The 20586-nt window shown below is 38.7% G+C and overlaps 1 protein-coding gene across 2 annotated transcripts in view; it reads left to right on the forward strand.

The window, feature by feature from the left end:
- Positions 1 to 20586, forward strand: part of FAF1 (Fas associated factor 1) — a 389848-nt gene that overhangs the window by 114946 nt on the left and 254316 nt on the right. For both annotated transcript variants that reach the window (XM_080652360.1, XM_080652361.1), the window contains one exon: positions 1556 to 1647. In XM_080652360.1, the coding sequence (XP_080508486.1) occupies positions 1556 to 1647 (92 nt within the window). The remainder of the gene's footprint in view (positions 1 to 1555; positions 1648 to 20586) is intronic.

Below are 20586 nucleotides of genomic sequence, written 5' to 3' on the forward strand. Positions count from 1 at the left end.
TGCAACCAAATTACATGCCCGTGAATGGAATTGAATCTGAGACTCTTCTGTCTGTGGCTGACACTCTATCCACTGAGCTACATCAGCTTTGGCAAAGTGATCCTTTTAAACATGATTCAATCATATCACTTCAATAGCTTGCCATCTTATTCAGAGTAAAAGTCAGAGCCCTTACATGAGCCTAAATGGCTCAACACATTTCCTGTTCCTACTAGGCCTGTTACTTCTCTGACCTGCCTCTTACCAGTGCTCATTTGGCTTCAGTTACATTGGACTACTTGTTCTTTACTAAGCATTTTGCCCAGCTGTTGCCTTTGCCTGAAGTATTTTTCTCTATATTCTCATGGTTTCCTCAAATGAGAATGACTCTGATCACTCAGTTCAAAGTTACATAATTCCCCATCCCCATATTCTTCATCCCTCCTTCCCTACTTTGTGTTTAACGGAAAAAAGAGAGATCACTTTCTAATACTCAATTATATGTTATTATTTTACTTATTCCTACTAAAGCAGGAGTGGGGAATGTCTGGCCTGTGGGCCATATAAGGGCCACGAAATCATTTTGTCTGGCCCTGCCAATGCGTTAGGGGGTGAGTTAATTAAATGTTTGACCAAATATAGTAGGCTAATTTTTAAGTTGAGAATTTCGTATGGCCCGCAAATGATGTTATAAATATTTAAATGGCCCTTGGCAGAAAAAAAGGTTCACTGCCCCTGTACTAAAGTGTAAGCTCTATAAGATCAGGGGTTTTAGACTGTTCTATCCACTGCTATATTCTCAGTGTTTAGAATAGGTGTGGCACAGAGTAGGCAACTCAGTAATATCTGTTGAATAAATACGTATGTCCTGGGTTATGATGTAAGGATGTAAAATGTGTTTCTTAATTGTATTGCTGTAAAAAATGTTTGAAGTACATTAGCAGGTATTTGTCATCAAGATATGAGTTTGAAAGGTATGCAGTTTTATGGCAAAGAAATTTAGTGAAATTTTGTATGATTATCAAGATAGTAGGTGAGATGTAGCCCAAGAGCAATTTATTCACTTCAGACAGAGTGCTTTAACCAAAATTCTCTGAAGTAAGAGTTAAGTGACCTAAGTGACATAAATAACACTTAATAAAGGACTTCATCCAAGTCACTTCACCTCTCAGGCTGCAGCTCTCAGGTTGATTTTTTCTCATCTTTTCTAGGCCTAGTCATCTCTGAAAACCTACACTGCTAATCTTTGCTATAAAGATTCTGGAATGAAATGCATACTAGTTGCAAGGATATACTTCTTCAATGAAGACATTAATGAGCCTTAACTGTGTTCTTATCTATTTATATCACTTCATGAGCTAAAGAATTTGTATTTTATTTTAACATTCATATTCATGCTAATTTATGATATGCATGGGAGAAACAAGGTTATTTGGGTTCAGTATTTCTTCATTATCCTATTAGGAAATTGTCAAAAGAAGAAAAGTCAAACTACAATATTGACAGTTTTTCAAGAACTATAGGAAAAAATTAACAATGCACAATTAACAGGCATTTTTGCTTTTTCCTTTTTCAGACCGTCTTAAAATCGCTACATTTGCCAAAAAACAACAGTCTCTATGTTCTTACACCAGACTTACCACCACCTTCATCATCTAGTCATGCTAGGTAAGGTGTTCACTTTTTTTGTTAATCTGAAATGAAAAGTTTGATTGTTAATAACATTGCTTTAAGCTATATAAAAATATCAAAATCAAATCAAAATCTTGTTGAAACATTAACTTACTAACAGTTATTAACTATATAAAATTTTAAATTATATGGTTTAGATAGTTTATTTGATTTTAGTGGTGGCACCTTTTTTCCAAAGAAAATCTTTAGCAAAACTTCATTATGCAAAAAATAGTCAAAAATGTTATTTATCTGTTTGAAGGGGTTGGGGAAAGAACTAGAGTTAGAGGGAAGAGAATAAGTAAATGGAATTCCAGCCTATCCCATAGCTAAAGAAGGCATACATTTGAAGAAAATTCATTGGGCTCTGCAGAATGCAGCTTGAAAAACATTGATACAATTTTTTTATATTGCTTATATTATTTTCTCCCAAAATTACTGTGCTCTGGAAGGCAACTTAGGCTAGATGATTATATGTTTACTTACTTAACAAAAACTATGTGAAAATATCAGATATAGAGTTAATTTTTTAGATTCCCATCTTCCATCCACCACCATCCCCTCCAACCCCCCCACCACCACCCCAGTCTTCTTCCCTTTGGCAACCGTCATCTTGTTCTCTATATCTATGGGTCTGTTTCTGTCTTGTTTTGTTTATTCATTTGTTTTGTTTTTGTAGAGTCCACATATAAGTGAAATCATACAGTATTTGTCTTTCTCTGTATGACCTATCTCACTTAGCATAACATCCTCTTGGTCCATCTATGTTGTCACAAATGGCAAGATTTCATTCTTTTTTTATTGCTGAATAATACATATATACCAAATCTATATCCATTCATCTATCAATGGACGCCTAGGGTGCTTCCATATCTTGGCTAGTACTAGTAATGCTGGAATGAATAGGGATGCATGTACCTTTTCAAATTAGTATTTTTGTTTTCTTTGGATAAATATCCAGAAATGGAATTGCTGGATAGTATAGCAACTGTTTTTTTAAAATATATTTTTATTGATTTCAGAGAGGAAGGGAGAGGGAGAAAGAGAAACATCAATGATGAGAGAGAATCATTGGCTGCCTCCTGCACTGGGGATCAAGCCCACAACCCAGGCACATGCCCTGAGCAGGAATCGAACCATGACCTCCTGCTTCAACTGAGCCATGCTAGCCGGGCTCTATTTTTAATATTTTAAATTAAATTTTAAACATGAATCTCCAGACTGTTTTTCATACTGCAGTAATTTCTTTTTATTGTTTGAAGTATTACATATAGTATTACATATGTCTCCTTTGTCCCCCATTGACCTTCCCCCTTCCACTCCCACCCTTTATCCCCTCACCCCCCCAGTGTCTGTGTCTATTGGTTATGCTTATATGCATGCATACAAGCCCATTGCATACCACAGTAATTTACAATCCCACCCAGTGTATGACGCTTCCCTTTTTTCCACGTCCTCGTTAACATTTATTTGTGGATTTATTAATGATAGCCATTCTGACTGGTATGTGATATCTTGCTGTGGTTTTAATTTGCATTGCCTTGATGATTAGTGATGTTGAACATCTTTTAATATGTCTGTAAGTTGTCTGTATGTCCTTTTTAGAGAAATGTCTATTCATATTCTCTGCTTATTTTTTAAATTAGATTGTTTATTTTTTTGATGTTTAGTTGTATGAGTTCCTTATGTCTTTTGGATATTAACCCCTTATCAGATATATGATTTGCAAATATTTTCTCCCATTCAGTGGGCTGGCTTTTCATTTTGTTGATGCTTTCCTTTGTGTGCAAAACTTTTTGGTTTGCTACAGTTCCCGTTTGTTTAATTTTTTCTTTTGTTACTCCTGCCTGAGGAGACATATCCAAAAAGATATTGCTAAGAGGGATGTCAAAGAGATTACTAGCTATGATTTCTTCGAGGATTTTTATGGTTTCAGGTCTTACATTTAAGTCTTTAATCTATTTTGAGTTTTTATGTTTGTTTTTTTAATATGGTGTAAGAAAGTGGTCCAATTTCATTTTTTTTTTTTTGCATGTGTTTGTTCTGGTTTTCCAACACTACTTATTAAAGAGACTATCTTTAATTGTGTATCCTTGCCACCTTTGTTGTAGATTATTTGACCATTTAAGCAAGGATTTAATTTTGGGCTTTCTATTCTATTTAACTGATCTATATATCTGTTTTTATACCAGTATGATACCATTTTAATTATTCTAGCTTTGTAGTATAGTTTTATTTCAGAGAGTTTAATATCTCCCACTTTGTTCTTTTTCAAAATGTCTTTGGCTATTGGGGTCTTTTGTGGTTCCATATAAATTTTAGGATTAGTTGTTCTAATCTGAGAAGAATGCCATTGGCATATTAACAGGGATATTGGTATATATTTGTTTAGGTAGTAAGGACATTTTAACAATATTAATCCTCCCAATCTATGAGCAAGGTATATCCTTTTATTTATTTGTATTTATTCAGTTTCTTTCTTCAGTGTCTTATAGTTTTCAGAGTACTGATCTTTCACTTCTTTGGTTAAATTTATTCTTAGGTATTTTATGGTTATAAATGAGATAGTTTTCTTAATTTTTTCTTCTGATTGTTATTGTTGTATAGAAATGCAATAGGTATCTGTGTTCTGAAACTTTATTGAATTCATTTATTAGTTTGACTAGTTTTTTGGTGGAGTCTTTAGGGTTTTCTCTATATAGTATCACATCATCTACAAATAATGAGAGTGTTACTTCCTCTTTTCCAGTTTGTATGCCTTTCATTTCTTTCTTGTCATTTTGTCTGCTGTGGCCAGGACTTTCAAAACTGTTTTGAGTACAAGTGGTGATAGTGGGCAACCTTGTCTTGTTTCTGATATTAGAGGAAAAGCTTTTAGCTATTCACCATTGACTATATTAGGTATGGGTTTGCCATATAGAGCGTTTATTGTGTTGAGATATGTTTCTTTTATACTTGGTTGAGATGTTTTATAATAAAAGGATCTTGAATTTTGTCAAATGCTTTTTTTGCATCTATTGAGGTGATCATATGGTTTTTATTCTTTATTTTGTTAATGTGATCTATCCTCTTGATTGATTTACAGATGTTGAGCCATCCTTACATCCCTGGGATAAATCCCACTTGGTCATGCTGTGTAGTCCTTTTAATGTATTGTTGAATCCATTTTGATAATATTTTGTTGTAAATTTCTGCATGTATGTTCATCAAGGATATTGGTCTGTACTTCTCTTTGATATAAAATTTTTATTAAGATTTTCTCTCTCTTTGGAATAGAGGATCTCATTCTTTCTTCAGTTTTCACAGGGAAACTGAGTACATTATAGAATGAGAAAATTATTGTGATGTTTAATTATATATTATATTATTATGCCGGATGAAGCAAACTTATCTAAAGTGAATTATTATGCTAGTATTAGAGTCATAATTTTTGTGAGTACAATCTCATTCCAGAACTATGTTTAAGTTGTTTTAGATCTTTATAATATTTACACATTTTCGTTTTAAATACAACTTGGCGATTTTTAAAATTTTTTTTTAAATATATTTTATTGATATTTCACAGAGAGGAAGGGAGAGGGATAGAGAGTTAGAAACATCAATGAGAGAGAAACATCGATCAGCTGCCTCCCGCACACCTCCCACTGGGGATGTGCCCGCAACCAAGGTACATGCCCTTGACCAGAATCGAACCCGGGACCTTTCAGTCCGCAGGCCAACGCTCTATCCACTGAGCCAAACCAGTTTCGGCACAACTTGGCGATTTTGTGTGGTAGAGAGACATGTATCCCTAAACTTTGAGTATTGTCAAACTTTTACCACCATCTATCAAATATCTTTTGTTATTATTTATGTAGTGGAAGGAAAACATTTCTGTTTTTCTCTAGTGCACTGCTCATGGAACATTTCTGGCCACAAAATTTATTTTGTTTATTTCACACAACAGGCAATTATTCAACACCCGCTCAGTCCCACAAGGCTGGCCCCCACATCAGCCAGCAATTGCAAGTCTAGGTTGTCACCTGTGTTTTTGACCAACTGGCTATAATTGGAGGTTCACATAATCTCCTTTTTGGGTATGATAATTTGCTAGAACAGCTCGCCAAACTCAGAAATGTTCTCTACTTACTATTATTGATTTATTAAAAGCATATGTGTGTGTGTGTGTGCATGCGTGCGTGCGTGTGTGTGTGTTTATTGATTTTAGAAAGAGGGGGAGAGAGAAAGAGAGAGAGAAACATCAATGATGAGAGAGAATCATTGATCGGCTTCCTCCTGCACACCCCCTACTGAGGGTTGAGCCCGCAAACTGAGCATGCGCTCTTATCGGGAATTTAAATCTGTGACCTCCTGGTTCATGGGTCAACACTCAGCCACTGACCCACACCGGCTGGGCAAAAAAAAAAAAAAAAAAAAAAAAGCAGCATATTTTAAAGGATGTAAATGAACAGCCAGATGAAGAAATACATAGCAAGCTCTACCAAATCATTCAGCTGGGGTTTTCTATGGAGGCTTTATTACATAGGCATGATTGACTGAACCATGGCTATTCGTGATTAACTCAACCTCTTGCCCTTCTTCTCTCCTCATAGGTGGGGAAGAGGGGGATACAGATAGCATCTTATCACAAGGTTGGTTCCCCTATTAACCCCCATTCTAAAGGGTTTTCTAAAAGTCACCTTATTAACAAACTCAGGTGTGGATGAAAATGAATTACCTACCTAATAAAAGAGTAACATGTGATGCCCACCAGCTAGTCAGGAGTGAGTATGCAAATTAACCCAACAAAGATGGCAGGTTAATTTGCATACGCAGGCACCAGGTGGCCGGGGGCGTTCCGCACCACCCCAGTGGCTCTGGGCCGGAGCGAAGGCGGTGCCAGCAGCCAGGGGAAGGAAGGCCCATTCTTGCACGAATCTTTGTGCATAGGGCCTCTAGTTATGAATAACAAACTCCTTGCTCCTTTCACCTTTATCACTCTTATCACTTAGAAAATTCCAAGGGTTTTAGGACCTCTTTATGGGGAAAAAGACCAAATACAAATTACTCAACTGCAAAAAATTAAATCTAATGTGATTGTATTTGGTAGTCTGTTAATAGTTTGTTTTAGGTTAAGAATTTAAAAGATTTCTTGGGTTACTCCTTATCCTGTATGTTTAATGATATACTAGTGGGAAGTTGAATTTGCATACTATTACAAATAGCCAAACAGTATTTATAGTTCTGCTATTTATAGTAATGTCTATAGAAACACCAGATGAGATTAAGTTAAAGAGTTGTAGTTATGTTCTTCATTGTTTTCTATGTTAGTTAACAATGTAATTAATCACTGTCATTCAATATGTAATCTACATAATTATAAGCAGATTGGAGATATTATTGATTATTATCTATTACTTCCCAGTAGTGTGGTTAAATGGATTTATCAAAAAGTCTTCCTGGACTAATGGAAGTGTTCTTCATTGCCTTTTGACTGACCTTAGTTTGCCAATCGCTCAATCCCTAGGCAAGCAGGAGCCTACAATGCTTCTGAAATGCAATGTTTATTGGAAAATGAGTCTTCACATAGCACTTAAGTAGTCTTTTCTAGTTGACTTTATAGATTTTTACCAAGTTATAATGATGTTGTTTCCTGCATTGGAATAATAAGAAAGAAAAATTCAAAGTGGAACAAAAGACATAAAAAACCCGGGTAGCCAGGTGGTGGGAGGAGGGGCATGTAGAATTTCCTGCTAATGAAAAAGTTATATTAATGAATATTTAATTAAAATATAACTAAAAAGCCAAGGTGTATTTATTTCTGTGTGTTAATATAGCTTTCTATAAAACTAGAGATTATTTGTGTGTGTGTGTGTGTGTGTGTGTGTGTGTGTGTGTGTGATGTATCTTAAATTCTGATTTCAGAGGAGACAATTAAAAAAAAAACCCAAAATTTATGCAGAATCTTAAAGCCTAATGATGATAATTACTTTTAATTTGTGATTTTAATTTTGTGTTTTACCAAATAAAAATATTTTTTGACATCTTAACTATATAGTGAAGTCCAAAAACAATATCCGATTTAGTTATATTTACAGCCCATCATGTTATCAAATATGGTAGACAGATAAAATTGCTGTGTGATAAACTTTATGACTTAATTTGATATTTTTGTTATAATTGGTGAATTAATAGAAAACTAACTTATAATTTATAACCTAATTTATAATATAAAAAGGAGAAAATAAAAGGTAAATCTGATTTTTAGTGTTATATTTGAGAATAGACAAATGAATGGAAGAGCTCTGAAATTGGTAGAGGAAAACAGGAAAGTTTATGCACATATTATCCCATCCATTTTTTAATATCAGTTTGGGGATTAAAAAAATACCTCTCCCAAGGATATGTTTTTTTTGTTTTGTTTTTTATTTCTTATTTTAGAGCAAGTGGGAGGGGGAGAGAGAGAAAAAAAGAAAGAGAAAGAAACGATGTGAGAGTGAAACATCAATTGGTTGTCTCCCATATATGCCCCACCTAGATATGTACCCTATTGAGTTTTATATATATAGCCATCATGTTAGCAAATGGGAAATGAACCTGCAGCCTTTCGGTATATGGAACTACACTCCAACTAACAGAGCCACTTGGGCAGGGCCAGATTTGGGATTTTTTTTTTTTTAAAACAGTATATTTTATTTAGGTGTTTAGTTTGATGTTTAATTGGTTTTATTGTTTTATTTTATTTCTCTGAGATGAGTCGGTGGATGTTGGAACATGGAGGGAAGTTGGATAATAAACTGCCCATCAATTGCAATGCAGAACTATGGTGAAGTCTTGCTGTTATATTCTAGCATTCCAATTCCAGTGCAATGGCAAACATTAGGTTTTTTCTTTATAAAATATCAGTTTCTCTAAATGGCATTGGTATTATAGTGTCACTCTTAAAATTTATTATTACAAAATTAGTAAAGTAATATGATTATAACTTATTTCTCCAGACAAAAGACATCACTGTATAATGAGAATTTTGGATTGTAGCCCCAGCTTGGCTAAGGGCTTTTTTGGTTTTGTTTATAAAATGGGAAGCATTGTTTTTAGTTGTCAGGGTGGTTGTAAAAATTTAGTAAACAGGAGTGGTGCATTAAATGCGAAAGCAGAAATTACAAAAGAAAAATAATTAAAACGACTTATCTATGCTAATAAATATCAATAGTAATCCTTTTTATTCAACTCTTACTTGATTTTTATAACAACCCTGCAAGGGTGCAGGTCGATTATGATACTTCTATTTTATAGATGAGGGAATTGAAGTGTTTAACAAAGAGTTTTGTAGATTGTTCAAAGTCAACAGTAAATACTGACTCTGAAGTGTCCATCTGATTGTTCCTCTTCTATACCTTTCAAATTCTTGACAGAAATATGCAAAGCTTTATTCCAAAGATGCCTACTTTTTTGGAGGCTCATCTTTAGAATGATTTTTTAAAATCTTGTAATTTATCATTATATACTACTTGAAAGGCATTTACATTATTTCTCTTATTTTAATTATTTTAAGAATATTCATGAAATTTCAGTATGTTAATTCACTTTTAGTTATAGTACATTATTAATCATTTAGTAAAATGTAGATATAAATAACAGGCTTTTAAACTGTATACTGACAAATCATTTTATTCTCAAGGTTTGGTGAGAACTACAGATATAGAGAACGGTATCTTAAACCATGTACTATAAAATTTTTTAACTTAATTTTACTGCCACTAGGGGGTGCCTGGTAATTGAGTCTTATTTTGAATTTACAACACCTTTCTGGAAAACAAAAAAGCCAAGAGCCACAAAATTATGATATGAACACCTTATAACTGAATTATATTTAGAATTATTTTAAAGTAAATTATGTTTTCAGAAACAGAATTTCAAGTTTTCTGAGAATTGAAGAGCAAATTCTTAAATCATAATCTTTATAACATCTGAAAAGCATTTAAAATATTTTTAATAAATCAGATTTCACAAATAAATTGAAAGGTGAAGCAATACCCCTATGGTACAGCTTTAAATTTTACTATAAATCATAGTAAAATTAGAAAGGGGAAAAAACTTAATTATGCATGTTTCATATTATTTTAGGAAAGATTCAGTCCATCAAAGATTTATTGATTACCTACTGGATAAAAACAAGTTCTGTCCTCAAGGGGCTTATAACCTATTCATTAAAGGCATTAGGCCTTTTCTTAATTCATCTCTTTACAGAAATTTTCCTTAGATATCACTCATTTTTTTATTATGATCTGTCTGCCACTCAGGTTGATTTTTCAGTAAGATCCTCTTTTCTTCATCTGCTTGAAAGGTTGGTGTTCTTGAAAGTTCTGTTTGTAGCAGTCCTTGTTACTGTACCTTCTCCCTGACATCTAGTGTCAATGCTTCAATTTCCAAACGTGTAAGGTCACTCACAGATCTCTATTTATAAATGCACTAGAGGCCCGATGCATGAAATTCGTGCAAGAGTAGGCCTTCCTTCCCCCGGCTGCCGACACTGGCTTCCCTCTGGCACCCGGGACCTGGGCTTCTCTCTGACTGCCAGCAGGACCCAGGCTTCCCTTGCAGCCCTGGCTTCCTCCAGAAGGTCATCCAGTCTAATTAGCATATTACACTTTTATTATTATAGATATGTCCTAGTTGTCAATGGAACTTTTCACTGGTGTGTGTCCATATGTAATTTAAAGTCATGTCTACAACTTAAACACTCCTGAGAAGTCTGTACTACTACCTTGTGTTTTTTTTCTCAAATGTATAAGGTGCAAAAAATGCTTTGTGTGTTCCAAATAGGAAGATGATTATTTTAAAAACCATTGAGTTTGGCATGTAAGTAATTAATGACTTTATTGAGATCATTTTTGGCACAAAGAGAGGATGGGAATAAGTTTGTAGTAAATTTTAAGGGGTAAGTGAGAAATGAGGAATTAGAGTTACTCTCATTTTTAGAAAGCTTTACTATGAGGGTTAAGAATGATTAGAAGTATGAGGAGAAAGAGACAGCAAGTAGGAAAATTTTTAAAAAGTAAAACGAAAAAGGGCTGATGGCCAAAAAGGGTATGGAGAATGTCAACTTGAACTGCTATAAAAAAAATACCATAGACTGGGCAGCTTAAAATACAGACATGTATTTTTCGTAATTCTTGAGTATGGAAAGTCCAGCAAGGTTTGATTTCTGGTGAGAGCTCCCTTCCTTTCTCACATGGCCTCTCTTCTTATCATAAAGACAGAGGTCCCACCCTGTCTATTTTACTTTCATTTCCTACTAAAAACTGTCTCAAAATACACTTTGAATTTCAATGTAAAACTTCTGTGCAGTATGTAGTTCAGTTCATAGCAGGGAGATAGAGTCCAGGATTAAGTGTTGAAGTGAAGTTATCTAGCAGATTTAGAGACAGTAGGAAAGGTAGAAGAATAGAAGATTGGAGCAAATGGAGAACATTTCTGGGTTCTGGATTTCGAGCTGTTAATAGTAATAGTTGATGACAAAGTGCAAATTATAGGTAATATGGAAATAGAAGATAGTAATAGTTATAAGAATAAGGATGCTAAGGAAGTGTGAAGTTATAAGTATATGGTAAGTGGCAGTGATATAACAATTACCATTTATGAAGACAGGCTTTTTGCCAAGCCCTTTATTTATTACTTATCATGAGGACTTATGTTATTAAATCCTCATGTTAAGTAATAGATATTATTACTCACCTTTTGCAGGTAGGGAAACTTAGAGGCAGTGGTGAGTTGATAAAGAGAGACAGTGGTTATTGGGATTTCATTTAGGTTCATGTTTGAAGAAGGCTACAGATACTTTAGTCTGTACAGTACATTCACGAATAACCATCTTTTTGTTCAATGTTGTGTTATTATAAAGTTGTTGAGATGCTATAGGAACCTAACTCATGTTTGTATCCATTAGCCTAGGGCAAATTGTCTTTGTTCTATGTCATTGTATTTAAATTTACAGAACAACTTTAAGTGAGGACTTACTGTGTTAGGAAAACATAGACCTAGGTATAAATGTTATGGCATATAAGTACTATAGCCTGTAAAGGACTTACATAATTTGTCCCTGACTTTTTCTCTTATTTCTATTACTCTCCCTCTGGCTCATAGCTTGCCAGCCACACTGGCCTCCTTACTCTTCTTTAAACATTCTAAGCTTACTTCCACATCAGGGAATTTGCACTTTGTGCTTTCCCTGCCTAGAATGATCTTCCACCAATTATCAACTTGGCTCATTCCTTTACTCTATTTAGGCCTCTACTCAAATGTCACATCCTCAGAGAGGCTTTTCTTGATCCCCCTGTCTAATCAGTCCGTCTGTCATATCCTCTCTCTTTATCTTGCTTTATCACTACAAAACATTATATTAGTAATATATTCATATTCATATTTGTTTTCTGTCTTCCTCATTAAAGCTACAAGAAACCAGGGACTGTTTTTTGTCTACTGTTGTATCCTCAGCAACTAAAAGAGTACCCAAAACATAATAGGTACTTAGAAATATTTGTGGAATGAGTACTGTAAAGTGACACACATTCCTAAGGATTTTGCGTGTTACAATAGACCAAAGCTAAAGCGTAAAGTTCTAATGGTGGGATATCAGGCATCATACAGAACAGAGATTAGGTATTTGGGGACCAGAAGATCCTATAAGTGTCCCATAAATGTAGTGAGCTAGACAATCTTCACTCCTTGAAATGAGCTTAGCTTTTATTTTTGTCTAGTGTTCCTTATGATTTTTGCCATCATAGTATGGATAATGGAAGAAGCTGTGGCTTTATAGTCACATGCTGTTCAGTCCTGCACTGGTTTTGTGGTCTCATGCAACACCTTTCCTTTTAGTCTTAGTTTCCCTAGTATTATTTAATGTATGGCTCTTTCAAACCAGATCCTGAAGAGCAAGAGTCTTCTTACTGAGCATCTCCCTCAGCTCATGAAAAGGTCATCTATGAAAGAGGCCCCTTAATAAACAAACATTTGTTGTAATGAATATGAAACATTTCATGACTAAATGAGGAATGTGATTTTTGGTCCATGTATCTATATTCCTTCATTGGCTGTTTTGCTAATTTTCAAACTCTTTATAAAATGTTTTCCAGATAAATGGAGAGTCCATTTATCATGTTATTCACACAGGATGCCAGTTATTCACTCATTTACCAGATACAGATTGAGTACCACTATACAATATGTTAAGTCCTTGTTCTAGGTGCTGGGGATACCATGAGGAACAAAATGACAAGGTGCCTGTTTTCATGGAGATTAAAATATAATCTCTTCTTTGTATAGAGGTGGGTGTATGGTGGAAGGACAGGCAACAAATTATAAACAAGAAAAAAAATCAGATGATATTAAGTGCTTTGCAGAAAATCAAAATAGAGTGGCAGTTGGGTGACTACTCTAGGTTGTAAGGTCTGGAAAGCCCTTTCTGGATATGTACTATTTAAGCTGAGAAATGAATGATTGAGGAGTCATTCAAATGAAGAGTATTTTGACAAGGGAAAGAGCTAGTGCCAAAGCCCTCAGGTCATGTATAAATATACTAGTTGGAGAAGGTTTAGTATTTTGAAATTTGGTATTGCTAATGACCACCTTGCTAGAAAAGGACTGAGTGGAGTGCTTGGTAATAAAAGACAGTCTTTTCAACTTCGCTTTGGTTGCATTCTCCTAAGTGATGAAAATGTTCAGCTCTACTTTAATTATATAGATTTTCTTAATTTTTATAGCAAGGTGGCAGAAAATAAAGTTTGCCTTGTGTGTAGTCGTCCCTTTTACAAGTAGTAATTGAGCCTTGTTGTTGAACTTTGACCTTTTTTATACTGGGAGGATGATTCCAGTTAATATTTTAATGACTTCTATGGGGGTAATGACTGCCTCTGGTCAGGCAGTCAATCAGAGGCTATTGGGTGGCCTCTGAGTTGCAAAGTTGCTTTTAACTATGGCTTTGAACTAGTTGCTATTTGTGATAGGAGGAGTAAATTCAGGGTGCTAATTGGTACTCCGGTGATAGTTGAGTAAACCACTGGTGTTAAAATATATGCCTCTTTTTTGTCCTTGAAAACCATTAGTAGAAAGCAGGTGACAGTAGCCTTGCATTAAGGGTAGGACATTGTATTTCCAGTGGGTGCTGTGGAAGGAATCGCCACAGAATCATTGTATGACTTAGGGCAGGCCACTTCTCTGCTCTGGATCTCAGATGCTACTAGAAAGTAAAGATGCTTTTCTACATTCTTCGGCATCCCTGATGCCACTAAATTCTTTGTTTCCTCTACAGTTCTTATTAGTGGTTTATACACACAAAAATTAGTATCCAGAGTGGAAAACAAAACAGCTTTAAAATCAGACTAGCATCCAAAGGAACATATGGCTTAAACTTGAGTCCTAAGTAGGGTCCTTTACTTTTCACTCCAGATCTAAATCTTAGGACCTGGAAAAAATTATGACTGGATCTTCAGAGCCTGATGGACTGATGCAATAGACCTGCCACTAAACCTAGGAAAGACAGCTTAGAGAGTTCATGGCATAGAGAGTGAAAGAGGAAGCTGCTTGTCTCATCCCTGTCTTCTGTGAAACCTAATCTAGTATAATGTGACCTTGTGGATAATTGCAATAGTCTTTTCTCTTTCTTTGAGAAAATCAACTCTAGAATGGGGAAAACATGCTACAAGTGTTTTCATTAAAAAACTTACTTAGTGGGGAGAAGCAGCAGGGGCAGAAATAGTATTCTCCCTATGAGCAGAGGCAGAAGCTTGAAGAAAAGCAAACAAAACATTCTTATCATGATCCTTGAGGTCCCTTCTAACTCTCTACAGTTGATATGCACTTCACTACTTTTATTAAGCATGGCATAATAAGGGAAATACTGAAGTATTCCTCCTCTATCTCAGCTTTTTGTAACCATCCAGCTGCTTTGGTACTAAGTATCCATCTGTACTCCTAGTTTTGGTTCTAGCTCAGAAGTGCCACCCTGTGGATGGTATGTATATTAATACTCATACAAACTTATGTACCTTTTCCCCCCCTCTTTTTCATCTCTCCCACTCTATTCTGAGGACATTCTAAATGCTCATCTGCCTCTATGACCCTAATGAAGAAGGATAACTGAGAAGTATCATGGAATTGTTGTGGGATTCAGTTATTAGAACTGAGGATGCTTTCAAATAGCTTTCATCCTACTTCTGTTTCCCCAACACCTCACAATCTCTGCACAAACGTTAATCCTTGTGATATTGTTCTCTCTTTTATCTGTATCCTGCTATTTCAGTGTTTGGTGTACTCCCTTAATGCAAGAAGAGTCATGTCCACGACACCTCTGAGTTAGAATGAGAGGAAAGCTGTAGGATATCTTTTTTGGAAGGAGATAAAGCAATTATTTACTCTAGTCTCATTTTATGAGTGGAAGAACTGAGGTACGGTTCCTAATAGTCTATTAGGCCTTAGTTTCTTCATCCAGAATGGTCAGGATGATAATTTCTACCACACAGGGTTTTTGGAGAAGAGCAGTATGGTTAAATAAAATAGCACATGTGAGGATTGGACCTGGCACAGTACAGGTGCTCAGTAGTTTCTCTTTCCCAGATCACAAAGCTAGTTAATAGATGAGTCAGAACTTGGCTCTCATATGGTTCTTAGCTCCAAACAACTCATCATAGTGCATTTGAACATTGCTTAAAACGTCAGAGTCAATAATGGTCCTCAACATAATGTCTAATTTCAACCTATTTCATGTGTAAACTAAACTATGAACAGTGCCTAGTGGCTTATAGTAGATGCTCAATAAATCCTTTAAATGAATGGATGAAGTATTGCAGCTTATTCAGAAAGAGATGAACACCTTCCAGTGGGGGACTTCTTTGGCTAAGTATTTTTATTTTTGAACTAGAAAAAAGCAATAGGTTTTAACCTGCTGAAATGTCACTTGAAATGGTTGTTCTATGACTGTGTCTTCTTCATGGTGGCTTTTTATTGATTAACTGGAGCCCTGGTGCATGAATTCGTGCACCAGTGGGGTCCCTCGGCCTGGCCTGCGGGATCGGGCTGAAACTGGCTCTCTGACATCCTCCAAGGGGTCCTGGATTGCGAGAGGGCGCAGGCCAGGCCGAGGGACCCCGCCGGTTCACAATCAGGGTCGGGGAGGGACGCGGGAGGTTGGCCAGCCAGGGAGGGACCACAGGAGGGCTCCAGGGCGTGTCCGGCCCGTCTCACTCAGTCCTGATGGGCCGGACCCCAGCAGCAAGCTAACCTACCTGTTGGAGTGTCTGGCCCCTGGTGGTCAGTGCACGTCATAGTGACTGGTCAACCGGTCAACTGTCTGCCCCCCTGATGGTCAGTGCATGCCATAGTGAGCGGTTGAGCAGCCTTAGCATATCATTAGCATATTACGCTTTTTTTGGTTGAATGGATGACCAGACACTTAGCATATTAGGTTTTTATTATATAGGATATTTGTGAGATTTTAGCAGTGTGTCAGAGAGACCTTAAGTAGCTTTTAAATGACAGTTGTTTGAAAACTAAGTATCTATACTAATAAAAGGGTAATATACAAATAGGTCATGATGCCCTCACAGTAACAACCGAACCGCAGGTTGTGTGGGGCGACCAGGCCGGCAGGGAGGTTAGTGAGGGATGACCAAACGACTGAACAGCAGGCTGCGTGGGGCGACCAGGCCAGCAGGGGGGGCAATGAGGGGTGACCAAACGACCGAACAGCAGGCTGCATGGGACGACAAGGCCGGCGGGGGCGGGGAGGCAGTGAGGGGCGACCAGGCCTGTAGGGGAGGGCACTTAGGGGCAATCAGGTCGGCAGGCAGAGGCAGTTAGGGGTGATCAGGCTGTCAGGGGGGGAAGTTAGGGGCAATCAGGCAGGCAGGCAGGTGAGCAGTTAGGAGCCAGTGGTCCCGGATTGGAGCGGGTGCAGGCTCGGCTGAGGAGACCCTCCTCCCGTGCACGAATTTCGTGCACTGGGCCTCTAGTATGCAAATAAATGTTCTAAATGGATAAACTAATTTTTCCCCAAATGCTCTGCAAAACAACTTTCTCCCCCCACAAAGGATATTTATTTATGAAAATGCTTTTCGTTGTAATCAGTACAGTATTTGATAACAATCCTATCTAATAAAAGAGTAATATGCAAATTGACCATACCTCCGCTCCACCCACAAGCCACGCTCACCAGCCATGCCCACCAGCCAGTCAGGAGGGAATATGCAAATAAACCCAACCAAGATGGCTGCAGCCACAGAGAGCGAGAGGGAAGCTTGGGTTTCCCTGGCAATGGAGGAAGCCAAGCTTTCTGAGTGCCCTTGCCGGCCCAGGCCTACACTCAATGCTACAAAGTTTCAATTATAGAAGATAAATCCCAACAGAAATGGTGGCAGCCACAGAGCTGGAGAGAGCAGGGTTGCCTGTGGCGATGGAGGAAGCCAAGCTTCTGCAGCCCTGGCCTGCTTTGGCCTCCGCTTAAGGCTACAAAGTTTCAATTATAGAAGATACATAAATCCCAACAGAAATTGCTGCCACCATGGAGCGAGCAGAAGGCTTAGCTCCACTCCAGGCTACCGTGTTTCCCCGAAAATAAGACATCCTCCAAAAATAAGACCCACCTACAGGTTTCCTTCTGAGTGAAATATAAGGCTTCCCCTGAAAATAAGGCCCCCAGGCTCTGTCTCAGAATGAAAATTAATTTACCGTAAACTGGTCGCTAGGGCCGCCCCGACTGGCGTCTAGCAACCAGTGACGTTACGTGGAGTTCTGACGTCACTGCTGTGTGGAGGCGGAGCGGAGGTCGGAGTGAGCGGTGAGCGCGGGGTGGGAGAGAGGAGGAGACCTTCTCAGATGTGTGTAGAAGAACAGGAGGATTAGAGCGGACAGGACGCGGCGAAGGTGGTGAGTGCTGGTCTGTCTCTGGTGACACTACCTGATGCTCGCGGCAGCCTTCATGATGACTGAAGGTTCTCAGTCAGTGGCAGACCCTGCTCCAGCCCAGATCCAGGCCCCAGCAAGCCCAGTGACAGTCCCCAGGCAGGCCCCAGGGGGTAAATGTCTGCTAAAGGGGTAGGGGGGATGTCTGGTGAAGGTGTTCAGTGGCACAGGGGTGGGGGGAGGGAGATCACTTAAAATGACACAGGAGGATCAGAGGGGACAATCCAAATGACACAGGAGGATCAGAGGGGGCAATAAAAATGACATAGGAGGATCAAAAGGGGTTACTAAAATGGTAATCCCCCCTCTGATTCTCCTGTGCCATTTTGATTCCCCCCTCTGATCCCCTCTGTGTCATTTTGAGTGATCCCCCTCCCCCCACCTTGATACCCCAATTCCTTTTTTTTTTTACCCCTATGGTAGAAATGAGCGCAAAAAGAAAAAGCTACTCCGTGGAGTACAAGAAAGGAATTGTGGAAGACTCTTGGGGCCAAAATCTTACTGCTTTCTGCAAAGAGAAGATGTTGAGTATCCGACTGGTCCGAAAATGGCGAGCAGAGTATGGTAACCTCATTGAACAAGTGGACAAGGGAAATGCTAAAAAGCGCAAGTGTGGATCAGGTCGGCAACCATTATTTTCCGAGCTGGAAGACCTGATCTGTGAATGGGTTGTTGACAGGAGAGCAAATGCTTTGGTTGTGAATAGGGCTCAGATTCAAGAATTTGCCCTTGCAATGGCACCACAGTTTGACATAGCCCCCGAAGACTTCAAAGCATCACAACACTGGCTGGATAATTTCCTTCAGCGAAGTGAACTGTCTTTAAGAAGATCTACAACATTGTTTAGGTTGGAAGATACTCAAGTTATTAAGCGAGCACTTGCATTCAAGTCCTTTATTGATGATGCTGACTTCTCTAAATACAATCTTTCCAACATGATTGCTATGGATGAAACTGCAGTGTTTATGGGCCAATCATCTCAAACAACAATTGAACAGCGGGGTGCCTCCTTAGCGTACATTCCCTCCACTGCTTACGAAAGTGCACGTGTTTCCTGTATTTTGGCAATTCGTCTGGATGGCACTAAAATCCCACCTTTAATCATTTCTAAGGGCAAGAAGGAAAAGATTGAATGTGTTTTGGGTGTTTTTATTCTTGAAACTGAAAAAGCCTGGGCCACACAAGCAGTTATAAGTAAGTGGGTCAATTATAGCTGTCGCTTGTTATGCGAGGGAGCCAAAGAGGTCTGCTAGTCTGGGATGCAGCCAGCACTCACCGCACTAAAGACATGAAGACATTTCTCCACAAAAGAAAAATAGATCAGATAATGATTCCCGCAGGAATGACGGCCTATCTCCAGACTCTTGATATTGCAATAAACAAGCCATTCAAAGACAATTTGCGCATGGAAATTAATGACTACATTGAAAATAGAATGGAGAGAAATCAGCGTGGAAACGTTGTGAAACCTAAACTGCAAGAAGTTGTGACTTGGGTGAAGAATTCATAGGAGAAAATCACTGACAGTTGCATTGCAAATGCACTGCAAGCAGGCTACCTTGACAAGAAGTACTCATTTAAAGACAGTGCTATTGCTAAACATGAGAGATTTGGTCCACTGATTCTGAAAGAAATGGAGTCGTAAGAAATTCACCAGGAAATTCAGGAATTGGATTGTTATGATGATGTTCCAGAAGATGATGACATGATTGTCATTGAATAAATGAGTAAATTCTTGATACTGTAGGATTCACAGTTTGTCTGGTTTGTGTTGACAACTACCGTACTACCGTACCATATACAGGTAATAAATCTCCTTTATTTTCATTTAACAATAAATGTGTACCGTATTCTTCTTCATGGAAAAATAAGACATCCCCTGAAAATAAGACCTAGTGTGTCTTTGGGGGCAAAAATTAATATAAGACACTGTCTTATTTTCGGGGAAACACAGTACAAAGTTTCAATTGTAGAAGATAAATAAATCCCAGATCCCAGGGCCTCTGCTTGGGTCACCGGGGGGCGTGGCCAGCCTCCAAACCACCACAGGCCCCTCGCCCAGGCCGCCCCACGCTCCAAGGGAAGCCCAACCCTGATCCGGGACACCCTTCAGGGCAAACCAGCTGGCCTCCACCTGTGCACCAGGCCTCTATCCTATCTAATAAAAGAGTAATATGCAGATTGACTATCACTCCAACACACAAGTTGGCTGCCCCCATGTGGTCAAAGATGGCTGCCCCCATGTGTACACAAGATGGCCACCACAAGATGGCCAGCAGAAGAGGGCAGTTGGGAGGAACCAGACCTGCAAGGGAGGGCATTTGGGGGCGATCAGGCCAGCAGGGGAGGGCAGTTGGGAGGGACAAGGCCTGCAAGGGAGGGCAGTTGGGGGTGATCAAGCCTGCAGGGGAGGGCAGTTAGGGGTGACCTGGCCTGCAGAGGAGGGAAGTTGGGGTGACTGGGTCTGCAGAGAAGGGCAGTTGGGGGGTACTAGGCCTGCAGGGGAGGGCAATTAGGGGTGACCAGGCCTGCTGGGGAAGGCAGTTAGGGGTGACCAGGCCTGCAGGGGAAGGCAGGGGCAAACAGGCTGGCAGGGGAGCAGTTGGGCATCAATCAGGCTGTCAGGGGAGTGGTTAGGGGGTGATCAGGCTGGCAGGCAGAAGCGGTTAGGGGCAATCCGGAAGGCAAGCAGGCAAGCAGTCGGGAGCCAGTAGTTCTGGATTGTGAGAGGGATGCCCGACTGCCCGTTTAAGCCCGATCCCACTCGGGCCTAAACGGGCAGTCAGACATCCCTCATGGGGTCCCAGATTGGAGAGGGTGCAGGCTGGGCTGAGGGACACCCCCCCTCCCCGTGCACAAATTTCGTGCACCGGGCCTCTAGTTAGATATATTATTCTTAAAGTAACTTAAGAATAAATTGATTTATTTAAAATTTTATGTTATATTTTATTGATTTGTCTATTACATATTTCTAAAGGATAAATTGATATAACCAATGTT

This window comes from Plecotus auritus (assembly GCF_963455305.1).
Source record: "Plecotus auritus genome assembly, chromosome: 2".
Classification (NCBI taxonomy): Eukaryota; Metazoa; Chordata; class Mammalia; order Chiroptera; family Vespertilionidae; genus Plecotus; species Plecotus auritus.